The 13,231-nt window shown below is 38.3% G+C and overlaps 1 protein-coding gene across 1 annotated transcript in view; it reads left to right on the forward strand.

Annotated features, from left to right (window-relative positions):
* TBC1D5 (TBC1 domain family member 5) overlaps positions 1-13,231 on the forward strand; it is a 197,287-nt gene that overhangs the window by 120,433 nt on the left and 63,623 nt on the right. The window contains exon 13 of the mRNA XM_056858020.1: positions 10,681-10,787. Within this exon, the coding sequence (XP_056713998.1) occupies positions 10,681-10,787 (107 nt within the window). The remainder of the gene's footprint in view (positions 1-10,680; positions 10,788-13,231) is intronic.

The raw sequence follows: 13,231 nt of genomic DNA on the forward strand, positions 1-13,231 counted from the left end.
AACCCTGTATGGCTTTCAAGGCCAAACCAGTACCTTGAACTGGACCCAGAAATAAATCACAAGCCAATATAGATGTAACAATACTGGAATGATATGGTCGTATGACTCACTCCAGTCAGCATTTTGGCCAAAGCATTCTGTACAAACTGTAGCTTCTGTACAGTCTTCAAGGGCAACCCCACACATTGCAGCAACCTAATCTAGCTGTCATCAGGGTATGCACCACAGTGCAAGATCTTTCCTGCCCGTGAAGAGCCATAGCTGGCTCATCAGCCAAAGCTGGTGAAAAGTGTCCCTGGCCACCACTGCCATCCAAGAAGGGGGCTGGGTCCAGGAGCACCCCCAAGCTACAAAGCTGCTCCTTTAGGGTTAGAGCTACATGTCATTTGCATTTTGGTGGCAGCCCAAATCTCTGGATGACCTCTCTGAACAGCTTTATTTAGATGTTTAAAAGCATGGGGGACAAGATGGAACCTTCAAGAACCACAGAGGCCAAGAGGCCCAGCAGTAGTCCCTAAGCATCACACTCTAAAACCTACCTTTGAGGTAGGACCAAAACCATTGCAAAACGGTACCTGTCAGTCCCAACTCTGAAAGGTAGTCTAGAAGGATACTGTGATAAATGGTATTGAAAGTTGCGAAGAGGTCCAGGAGAATTAACAGAATCATTCTTGCTATCCCCACCATGGAGTAGGCTTTAAATGAACTCTAACTTGTGCCTTGCTGGATTCATCACAAATCTTTATCCTCTGTTGCTCTAGCCATCTCCTGTGTCTTTTCATCATCTGCAGCCCTTCAGTAAACCAATGGGTTGCCCAAGCTCTTAGACCTGAGAAAGGGCATCTAGAAGCAATTGTGTGAACTGCCTGGGTCACTTCCTCATTCCAAAGTTCAATCAGTGCATTGACAGGAACGTCAAAAGATTTGTTTTCCTGAAAATTAGTTGGCAACAAGTTATTTGATATATAGATTAAAAGCTACAGCTATATTTTGTTTTTTGGATACTCTTACTCCTACAATGCCTCTTTTGATACACTGAATTATAAATTGAATTTCATAAAGCAAAGTCGGCAAGATAAGTATAGAGCTCCACCTTCTGTCAGAGAGGGTGTATTGAGTTGCTAAACATTGATTACTGAAATATGTTATGCATTTTTAAAATGTTAAAATGAAAGCCATTTATGAAAACAGTTTATTTTCTATGAATTGTCAAACATGAGCATTAAAACTACTTTCGGCACTTATTAGATGCCCATTGCTATTTAATCATATATCTCAATGGGAATATTCAGTACAGGCTTTGATTTTATATATCCATATAATGTATTGGGCTGAGATATGCCGTAAAGAAAAGTCTTGATTAAGTGAATGGAAACTTGAGGGAAGTTGGGGAGATAAAAGGCAAATTAAAGTCATTCATAGATGAAAGCACCAATGTGCCATAATTAGTTGAGACAAAAATTGAAAAGCACAAACAGGTAAATGAAACAAATATAGTTATCAGTAGTTAGTACTTCCAGTATTTAGGGTATATTTAAAGATTGCTTAGGATATTTTAAACTCTTGTGACATTCTATCTTTACAAGTCTATAAATGGATATAATGCCAATTAGTGTGCTTTGGCTGAATTGCAGAATACATGTGTCTCCAGCACACCTGTGGATACCATTTTAGAGCCAAATCATGCATATAATTATTCACACTCAATTTTTGATAGTATCAGTTGCCTTAAATGCTTGTTTTTCCAATGCTCAAAAATCTTCAGGTTGGCTCAAAAAACTCATTTGGATAAAAATCCACAAGACCATTTAAAAATGGGCTTTTTCCAGTTGTTCTATCAGGTTTCTAGAGCACATTGAATAAATATGAAGACATTTTTTCTATGATAACAGAGTAGAAACTTATTAAAGTGCCCCTAATTGGTTGCCAGTCTTAGGCAGTTCTGTACAACAGCTGCAGAGTACAGGCTCTGTTGTTACAGTCTCTTTAACTAGGTAAATACTGCACAATGTGCATCCCTTGCGTTATGGTAAGATGCTGTTTTAGAATTTGTAATCCTTGCCCCTATTTGCATCTTAATAATTACTGCAACTGTGAAAAGTTTCTCAAATCACACAGGTCTCTAGTTTCGTGGTGGAGGTGCTTAATGTGGGCCAGAAGGGGGCACTACTTTGCCTCTATGTGACTATGGGTATCTGTCTACCAGCAAGAATGACATCATTTTATATCATGGCTTGAATAAATATTTTCAGTAAAATCATAGAAAGTTTTGGGGGTTTTGCCATCAAGTCATATCTGACTTATGGTGACCCCTGGTGGCAAGAGATGTTCAAGGCAAGAGATGTTCAGAGGTGGTTTGCCATTGCCTGCCTCCGCTCCACGACCCTGGTATTCCTTGGAGGTCTCCCATCCAATTTCTAGCCAGAGTCAACCTTGCTTAGCTTCTGAGAGCTGACGAGATCGGACTAGCCTGGACTATCCAGATCAGGGCTAGAAAGTTATCTGTCAAGATAATCCAAATCTTTTAAAAACATTATTTTATTATATTCTGGACTTAAGCATGCCCCCCCTTTTAGGATTTTTTACCCTCCTTTTCCAAGTTCAGGACAACTCATAGGAATAAACAAACATTTTACCAAAATATATATGTGTGTGTGTGCTGTAATTGATACGAAATCAATGCATCTGGTATTTTCCCAGCCCCAACAAGGACAAAATAAAAACAGTTTTAAAAAACTAAATAAAAGTGCTGTGGTCTCACATGAGATAATTTGATAGGACAGACTGTAAATATATTCACTTTGCCTCTATGTTATTTAATTTGAGAAATACTTCCTCTTGCGGAGGGTTGCAGCTGCCATGAGCATTTGGAATTCACCCTCTTCTGCTATTCTCATGTGAATGAATAATGGTCAAAATGAGGATTACCTTACCAAATATGCAATTTGAAAGAGATCAGAATTTCATTCAAAGTTTCAGTCACTTGCAAATCCTTGAGTGGAAATGCTTTAATTTCCATATCTTACCTTGATTTCTAACTTCATCCACCATGAGAGATGATAGTATACAAATTCCAGTTCTTGCACTATATAAAGATTTTATGAGGTAGCTCTCTGAGGAGGTCAGCATCTTGATGTAGTTTACCAACATACTCCAAGAAAACAAGAATAACTTGCCTCTTTCCTGTTGCCTATGCACAAAACAATCGGCCTTTGAATCTGCCTTTGAATTGACAGTGGTGCATTTTGTGATGGAGCACTACAGTATCAGCCTAAGCAATTCAAGACCTTATTTGGTCTGCTTCTTTTTCTTAGTCTGTCTCTTCTTTCATTTTCCAAAGAGTTCCATTTCTGTAGGATTGCCCCTATAAAATCAAAAGACATACTGGTCCATTAGTAGGCTTCAGTATCCGAAACTTTGCTGAACATCAGCAGGTTCCAGCCATTTCCAGCTAAGCAAGTTGAGTACCTGCCTTTCACTTCATAAGTGGACTGGATTGCTCTGCTACCAGCATTTTTCATGGAAGTATGAAATTGTACGACATTCTAAAATTGTCTAAATGTGGAAGTTTCAAATATATAATGGTATGTTTATGCTTACCAATTTCTAAAATGTCTCTTAAAATGGTATGTTAAGGTTACATGAGGTGTGCAGGTAATGTTGAATTAACTAAATCTATTAATTAACTAAGGGAGGGAAGATGGCATGGTATAGCCTGATCTTGTCAGATCTCTGAAGCTGAGCAGTATTTGAAAGGGAGACCACCAAGGAAGACTGTGCAGAGGAAGGCAATGGCAAACCACCGTTGCTTCTCGCTTGGTTTGAAAGCCCCTGCTGGGGTTTCCTCTAGTAGGCCCTGTATGCCTGGTTCAGACTCCAGCCTATCCTAGTCTGAGACTGAGGCACGTCTGGCACCAAGAGACCTGATTATTCTTGTTCAGGTATCACTCTTTTCCTATCATTTCCCTCCACATACACCTGAGCTCCCCAGGACTGTTTATATAATTTCCAGTTTCAGCAGTGGACAGGAATGCCACTTTAGATTTTCCTGCAGCTCAGCCATTTCAGCTACATGGAACCAACCACTAGCATTACCCTCACAGCTTCGTTATGTGAATGGAATTAAGTTTAGGCCAGTGGCCATCAACCCCTCTTAAAAAGGGGGCCAAATCATTTAAGAAGTTGAATAAGTAAGGAGCTAAAATGCATCCTTGTTTAACCCCTTTATTGATGGTAATTTTGGGGGATAACTTGCCTAGCGGGGAAGACTTAACTTGACAGCTCATGGAGGTGTATAGCCTTCTGATGAGAAATAGTAATCTATCAGTATTCATTCCAATTAATTTATCCCATAATAGATCTCTTGATATGGAATCAAAGATACCCTTTAGATCCAAGAAGACTAAATATAGCTTAGATATGGTTTTCCTAGAGTATTTGTTAACTAGGTGTGAAAGAACAATGCTGTGGTCTAATGTAGTTTCCCCCTGGCAAAAGCCTACTTATTCTGGGCCTAATATCCCATTTTTTGCTATCCAAGCTAGATGTTTGCCCAGTAGGTGTTTGGCATATAGCTTCCCTACTATGGATAAAAGATTTATTGGTCTAAAGTTGGATGGAGTTGTATGGTCTCCTTTTTTATGAATAGGTACCAAAATTGCACTTGTCCATGCCTCTGAATGGAATATATGGTGGAATTTTAAACAATTAGAAACATAAGAAGAACCTCTTAACAGTCACATGTAACCAGATATATAGATATTTGAAATGTACTACTAACAGAAGCTCAGTCCCAGGCAACAAATGTGCATGCTTCCCACCCTCATACTTCTATGAGAAAACAAATATCATTGTCCTGTGAAAATTCAGTGGGGAAAACAGTAGCTCAAAGCATTCTGAATTTTCATAATTCATATGATGCATGTGTTATTTAAAGGGAGTTTTAGTGGATCAGTACATAACAGTTGACAGGCAATAAACTATGACAAGGTAGATTGGCTGCTGTTAATATGTATAATTTTATCATAAGGGATAGGAGTAAGCTGGATAATGGGACACATAAGACTGCCCTATCACAAGAGAAGCCCTGACCTGGATGGCCAAGGCTAGCCTGATCTCGTCAGATCTCAGAAGCTAAGCAGGGTCAGCCCTGGTTAGTATTTGGATGGGAGACCACCAAGGAAGTCCAGGGTTGCTATACAGAGGAAGGCACTGGCAAACCACCTCTGTTAGTCTCTTGCCATGAAAACCCCCAAAAAGGGGTCGCCATAAGTCGGCTGCGACTTGACGGCACTTTACACACACACATCACAAGAGAAAGGCAAAAGTATATTCTGCCGAAATTGTTCCATTCAAGAAAGTGGTTTGTTCAGGGAGAAAGTATCTCAGTAGCTAGGTCTGGAACTCTGCATGACATCAAACCAATCTGGGGGAATGGAACCAGCAGTCCCAACACCAATTCCCTTATGTAATAGGTAAAGTAACTATGGCTTAAAAATTGGTAAAATATAATTTCCTAAGATGCAGGTACACAGTAATCAGACCAGAGTCCCAGTCTGGTGCTACAGTTCATCTTTAGTAGATCACTATGTTCTATTCCAAGGTTTGTTGAATGAGACTTTGTGTCGTGAATCCACATGGCAAGAAAATAGATGAGCAGTAAGGCTATCTAAGTCATAGATAGTATAAAAGAGAGTATAAAAGAGAGGGAAGAAGCAATCCCAGCACACAGAGAAGCTATATTGTCAATACACATATTATGTGTAGAATAGGGATTGTAAATTATGTCCTTGCATGTCCCTAGAATCTAGAGGTGGTAAGGAACTAAAATTAGTTAATTTGGCATTGATATTTTTTAATATTGATTTTCTACCATGACCACCATTATATATATATATATATATAGAGAGAGAGAGAGAGAGAGAGAGAGAGAGAGAGAGAGAGAGAGAGAAACCAGTTCTTCAAATATGCAGAACTAGCTTTAAAAAAACTACACTTCTGCCTAGCATTTGCTAGTACACTTGCAAGAACTCCTCTATTTCTGTTTATCAACTTTATTCTGATAGTACAACATATGAAGTATCAACCAATTTGAATTCGTGAAGGTTCCCTTTTTTCAGCCTTGAAGATGAGATAGAAGTAGAACAAAGCAGTATATAAAGGTGTGCCTGTCTTCATCTTATGCTTATGAAGAAAATTACTATCACATCACCACCACTGACAACAAAAAAACCCAGCTTTCATAAAGGTAGAGACTACATGCTTTTCTGTTCTCTAGGGAAGGGAATTTCCAGAAGCCATAAAACCACTCAACAAAAAACATCTCTGAAGGTTTAATATTATCAGTATTTTTTCATCCTGAGGAAAGCTTAACATCTGGCAGTCTTCTCTCTTTTGCTTTCTTTTCAGGTATTGATGAAAGAACGGTTCCTTCTATGCTTGCTTAGTTTTTACAGTATAGGCAGTAGTTCATGTTTTGTTCTCTTAGGAGAAATAGATTTTTATTTGCATTTGCTACCCTTATACAATACCCCTTGAAAGGCTGTAAGATGGAGAAAAATACCTCTCTTTATAACAAGATCAAAAGACATTTTGCAATTGCCAAATCGGGCACACACAAAAAATGATTTTCTATCTGGAATAGGTGATAGCACAATTATTTATTCCAAATAATACCAGGACTACTGTCTTTCAGAATATGTTGTACGTCTAGAGAGAAGGATACCTCCCTCGTAGATAAAGGATAAGTTGCTTGTGCAATAATTTGTCAAAGCTGATTTTTTGTGGACCTGGCTTTACATAAAACGAGAGTAAGACCAGATTGTGCCACTTGAAACATCTTAATTCTGTACTGCTGAGTAGCTGAGACTACTGGTCTTCACCTTTGTTATCATCGCTAGTTTTGATCTTTGTGAAATATTATGCATGCGTGTACAATACATTTACTATAGTGACAGAAAATGGCACCACCAAAGAAAATGATTGCTTTGCAGATCCCACAGGTACATCCCTACAGTGGTCTGCCATGAGACTTCCAGTCTCCAAGGCCCACCACAAAAAGAATAGTTCCAGGAGAAAGTTGGCAGGAGAAAATTCAGTTTGCCCTGCCAACCTATTAAATCAGCCTGCTATTTTTACGGATTGGGCAGCTTATCTAATTATACACACTGATCTGCCACTGTAGTTTCTCCCACTTCTGTATCAAAGGGCTTTACTCATCCTTGGTTTATTCACCTGCATTTATCTTGGGGGGGGGGGGGATGACGACGACACTATTGTGGGTTGTGTAATACCAGGGCATTTAATGCATGCAAGAGGATCGCTTCTCTCCCATGATCTGTAGAATCACAACCTGTGATTTTTTTTTTCAGTTTGTGGAAGAGAGGTTGCAGTCTTGCATAAGTTCTAGCATTATACTGCCCTCGTGAGTAGACAACTCAGGTGAGCAGTTTATTGCCTTCAGTTGTGGGCATATTGTCAGAATGGAGATCCATTCGGCAGTGTTAAGGAGAGCATTTCGACAAAGCAGGGTTCAGTCATTGTACAGGATGTCTTTTTTGCAAATGAACTACAAAATCTGAAGAACAGGAAATTTTCAGTCTATATCATCGTTAGAGGATCTAGGAAATAGCATTATCACATAAGTCTGTTTCCTTTCTGAAAAATAGTTTGCAGGTTTGAGCATCTGTAATGCACATAGTATAGACTCTTTAAAATCCCTAGTAACTATAGACTTTAAATCTGCCTTCTTAATAAAACATTAGCTTTTTAACAATACCTTGAACATAATTAGGGATGATTAAGAAATTTTATTAGGATGGATTTTGCAATTGCATCTTAGTTCCTTCGCCCCTCAGACTGCCCTTTGGCTCAAACCTGATCAAGAGAGGGGATCAGCAGACCAAGAGAGGTTTGCACTTGTTTGGGGAAGAGAGTTACTTATTTTTCCCCTAATGTCCATGGAGACTACGAACACCAGAGTGTTTTTTTAAGTCCCTCAAATGCACATTTCTGTGACCCTGAGGTTCAGGGATCCCAGAAGAAAACACATCCTTGTGTTGCTATAGAAACAAAAAAGATAATCCCTTCATAACTAGTTCTTTGTATGCTGAAAGCATTTTTTAATTTTTAATTTTTTGGCACACTAATGACTAGTTTTGAAGGGGTTCTCTTATCTTTTCGTCTCTGAGACAAAAGAGCACAATTGTACTTTTCTGACACACAGAAACAAAACAAAATAGATACCCCTTCAAAATTATCACTTTGCTTGCTGAAAAAAACCTTATTTTAATATTTTTTTATTTTTTTTTAGTGTTTTAGCACACAGAAGGCATTTTTGTTGTCCCAAAATATGCTTGGGACAATAAGAAGGAGTATCCTTTTACTTTCCAAGTTCTGCTCTTTGAAATTCCAAGAAATTCAACTGATTAGATCAGTGTAATAGAACCCTGGTAGGTAAAGATCAACTGAATCCAAGCTGAGACCAATCTGAGGTTCATGCCTTTACTTTAAAATTAAATTCAACATTTTCATAAATTACATAGAAAGCATTGTTCTTTAGAGTGTATTCTTTGATATGATAAAAGAACAGGGTTTAAACCAAATAATAGACTTCTTCCATGAGTGGAATGGAGGAACACTTTTATGATCCAAACCATTAGAAAATAATCTTATTTACTGGTCCAGTAGTTTTGCTTGCATTTTCCAACTGAATTGTTTTGTGCAAACTTTCAATTTTTCTTTGCATTGAATTTTTATCCACGGATAGAAGAGTTTTATTATTGCTGCTTCACAACAAAACAAGCATTCTGTAACTTTCTTTATATATATGTTTCAGTCTTCATCACTATATCCACTCCATTAGAAAATAAAAGAATCCCCTTTTAGGTTGTTGCCATTTCTGTTTATCTAGAAAAAATGTTTTAGAACCAATTTTAATATTGTGAATATTATTTGATTGGTTCTATATAATACTGTTCATGGGCAAAGAATTTTTGATTCTGCACATTTGCCGATGACAATAGACTATTTTTTCATTAATTGAGTAACTGATCATTGATCTTGTGGCACAGGAGTGGCATTGTTTCAGTATGATGTATTTTTATCGGTAACATTTTAAACTGAAATACTGATATTTATCCTTCCTTAATTGAATCAGATGTGCTCTCTTACAATGCAATCCTAAAAACACTTTCCAGGAAGTAATCACTGTTTAATGGAACTCATTAGGATTCTGAATAGACCTGGTTAGGGTTGCTCTCTCAGAGTTATGTTTTTTTTTAATCATATAATCTTCAACTTTATTTCCAAGAGAGGAGACAAATAAGAAACTCTAAAATCTGGCATGAATTGAACAGTAAAACACTTGTGTGGAGGAAATGCATAAAACGTTATTTCACAAAATCCATTTAGTGTGTACCAACTACTTTCAGCTCTTTTATTTACTTCAAGAAAGTCTAAAGTATTTCTGTTGTAACTGTCTCTTAGTGAGTTATATTTGATTTGATTGGTTCTATATAATGTGTGGTCCATCTATTATATTCAGTTGAAAGAACTGTTGTCGGCGCCCATTGTATTGTGTTCATTATGCTCACTTCAAGGAGAAGGGGGAGGGAGAAGCAGGTATCTGAACGTGCGCAAGAAAAACAAAAGGAAAGAAAAAGAAACAGGCAGAGCAGATAAAAAATGAGTAGGATAAGTGAGTGCTTTACAAATGAAAGCAGATGTATAAAATTACAAGCTGTCGGATCAGCAACGGAAATGAAGATGATAAAGTGGCTCCCTACACAGATTATAATTATTCATTTTGCCCAGTCCTGCATCTTTTCCTCATAAACCTCTGTGGGGAGAGATGGGAAGGTACCGAAGGAGATGAGGTTGATTCACGTGAAGGCGGGCGGGGGTGGGAGTCAGTCTAGTAAGTGTCTGAGGCCATAAAACAGTCAATATGTTTGGGGTTCATTTAATCAATGGTTTTTTGTGTGTGTGCTCCAAAAGACATATCTCACTGAGGCTTTTAATTAATAAAAAGATTTTATTTCTAAGACCGAAGTTCTCAGAACAGTTGAAGTTGTTTGTTCTAAAATGTATTTACAATTAGTATCAGTGTAGGCAGTTTCTGTAGGATGAACAGAATAAGAATAATTAATCGGCACTGCTTTGACAGCTCCAGCAGATGGATTGCTAGAATTTAGATGGTGCTAAAGAAATGAAGTAGTTTACATAGGCCTGCCTGAAAAGATGTATTTAATTTCACTCACAATTAGGTTCACTTCTTCCCCCTCAAAAGGACAGTCATACACGAGATTGAGGTTAGAGAATAAAAATGTAATGAACTTTAAGACTGAACAGGATCAATTTTCTCATGTCTGGGGCTCCCTTTTTCTATTTTTAGAAAAATAGATTTGTAAAAACTATTAACATACAAGGGAAACGGAGCAAGAAGGACAGAGCAAACTTAGGCTGTTCCTAAACCATCTCAGGATAAGTATTGAATGAAATGTACAGATCAAGACTAAGTAAAGTCAGTTTTTCAAACTAGTTAAAGCAAGCAAGAGGGTTGAAAAAGTAATATCTAGTAATAATTGTTTTAGGGACAAATTAGGGTGCTTTCATTAATGTGTGATTAATATCTCCATTGCATGATTAGAAAAGCTCAGTAATGTTTTCTGTTGTTTTTAGTGATATCAAGTAATTATCAGACCTGTTTGGGACTTCTGATGCATTATCCACCCATTGGAGATGTACACTCACTCATCTTGAGAGCTCTTTTTCTCAGAGATCCCAAGGTAAGGCATACTAAATGTTATCAGGTGCTCTGAAAACAAACATGAAGGCAAAACAGACATTTGTCTGTGATGGGCTTGTCAGGCTTCCATGCTCTCCTGACTCCTTCCCCCTCTCACGCAAACACAATCCAGTTCGCCCAGGTACCCACATTAATGTATCATGGCAAAACTGGAGCTTGATTCAAAGTTTCCCACATGCAGAAGCCTTCAGTTTCCTTCTGTATGTTGAAGTTGGGAAGAAATAACAGGAAAGAACAAATGGAGTGAACATAGCATCAAGCCATGTGGGTGTGCTCATCATGGATCAACATGTTGGTGGTGAAATAAGAATACCTCCTTCCCTGGAGGTTTTTAAGCAGAGGCTAGATGGTCATCTGTCAGCAATGCTGATTCTATGACCTTAGGCAGGTCATGAGAGGGAGGGCATCTTGGCCATCTTCTGGGCATGGAGTAGAGAGTCACTGGGGGTGTGGGGGGGAGGTAGTTGTGAATTTCCTGCATTGTGCAGGAGGTTGGACTAGATGACCCTGGTGGTCCCTTCCAACTCTATGATTCTATAACGTAGCTGTTACATTCCACAATGATGCATAAGGAAAAGTTAATAATAATGGGGAAAATTTTAATGTGTACAAAAGAGTGCTAGTATTTAAATTTCTAAAAGAAGAGATAGCAGAACTCAAACTCGCCTATTAGTTGGTCTAAATCAGTGGCCATCCTCTACAGGTGGTAGTGGTAGCTGTGGACTACTCAGAGTCTTTCTAGATGCTGCAGTCTTCACAGACAGATACATAGCCTTTGCTAACTATTCATATGACATCATCTCTGCTTTTAGTGCCATTACTAGCAAGTTTATTGGATTTGATGGGAGAAGGCAATATTGAGGCTAGCAAGCAAAGCTAACCTCCAGAGGTTTGCATGGATGTTGCCAGTGTGACATCATCCCTTTGAATGTCACTAATTTCTCTTTCTCCCACCTGTGCTGTTTTGAATATCCATGAAACAATTAAAAGTTTTACCTTTTTTCTCTTTTAAAATGTTTTCAGCATTGCTCCAGGACTTAAAAAAAAAATACAGTGAACTCAGGGAAACTACCTAAGCTACATCTCCCCAAGGCAGCAAGAAAAGTCCCTTCATTGTGTTGGGACAGGTATATAGCCGTAGATGGTTAGTGTTAGTCAATGGAAGCAGTGTGGTCAAAAACATAAGAACATAAAAAGAGCCCTGTCGTATCACACTATTCATTTAGTCCAGCATCCTATTTCACACTGGAGATAAGCAGATACCCTAGAAGAGTCTTCTATGACTTCATTACTGAAGTTGCCATCTCTAAGGGCAAAAACGCATGGTCGCTTTATCCTCCTTTAATCCCTGTTTCCGCCAGGATTCAGCTAGGATCGAATGCATGCGTTTCACCTAATGTGCGTTCGATCCTGGCTAAAACAGGGATTAAAGGAGGATAAAGCGACCATGCATTTTCAACCTATGATTACCACTGTGAGAAACCACCAGCCATTTGGAAGCATTCTCTGCTCATGCTTAGGTGCACAATGTTTTAGTAACTCACGGATTCCTAAGACTGAGGTAACATTCACATGCTTAGGGTTGATGAGATTATGAATAGCATTTTAATAGCCTGAAATCACTGGAAGTTCACAGTAGCATTTTGCAGGCTCTCTTTCTGTTTGGAAAATAGAGTGCTAGTGATCTATGGTTTCTTCATAGAATCTTTATATGCAAATGTACACGTTAGTTGGATAGTAGAAGCTTCAACAGCACAAATAGGCAGGCGTTACAAAATTCAGTGCAACAAGAGTTCCAAAATAACAGTACCCCCTGCGACCCGAGAAATGCATTTGCTGGCCAACACTGATGTTTGAGTTCTTCTTGTCACCATACCTACACTGAGGTAGCCTACGCTCCTTCCACCCACAAGTGAGTGTAAATTGACCATCCACTTGTCTAAGACAATCTGCTACACTGACTGCCCATTAATTAGCATCCAGCCCAAGGGAGGCTCTGAATAATAAATCAGCTTGACTTTTTAACAATATGTTTACAGAACTGCAGATTAAGCAGTTGGGGGCAGCGTGAGAATGGTTACCTTTACAGTACCTCCGTATTTGACAGGCAACATAAATTTTTCAAATTGAAAAGAAAAAGAAAATGCTGTAGTACCTAAAAGATTTATGCATGCCAGTCATAAAATTAGAATATAGGAGTTTACATTCTCTATTATGAAAAGTTAAGTACAGTTTGGGCCAGCAACCAACTAGAACTGGCTTTAGATGTTATACACTTATGAATTACCTGGCAATCAACTAGTAGTGAATCAAGAATCAATACAGCCCGAATATTTATTCCCATGTGTTATGCATTACAAGTAGAACGTGAAGATTGTAAGCTCTATTCTTCATTGGTGAGTAATGTCTGCAAAAACAACAACA

Source organism: Euleptes europaea, chromosome 11 (assembly GCF_029931775.1).
Source record: "Euleptes europaea isolate rEulEur1 chromosome 11, rEulEur1.hap1, whole genome shotgun sequence".
Taxonomy (NCBI): Eukaryota; Metazoa; Chordata; class Lepidosauria; order Squamata; family Sphaerodactylidae; genus Euleptes; species Euleptes europaea.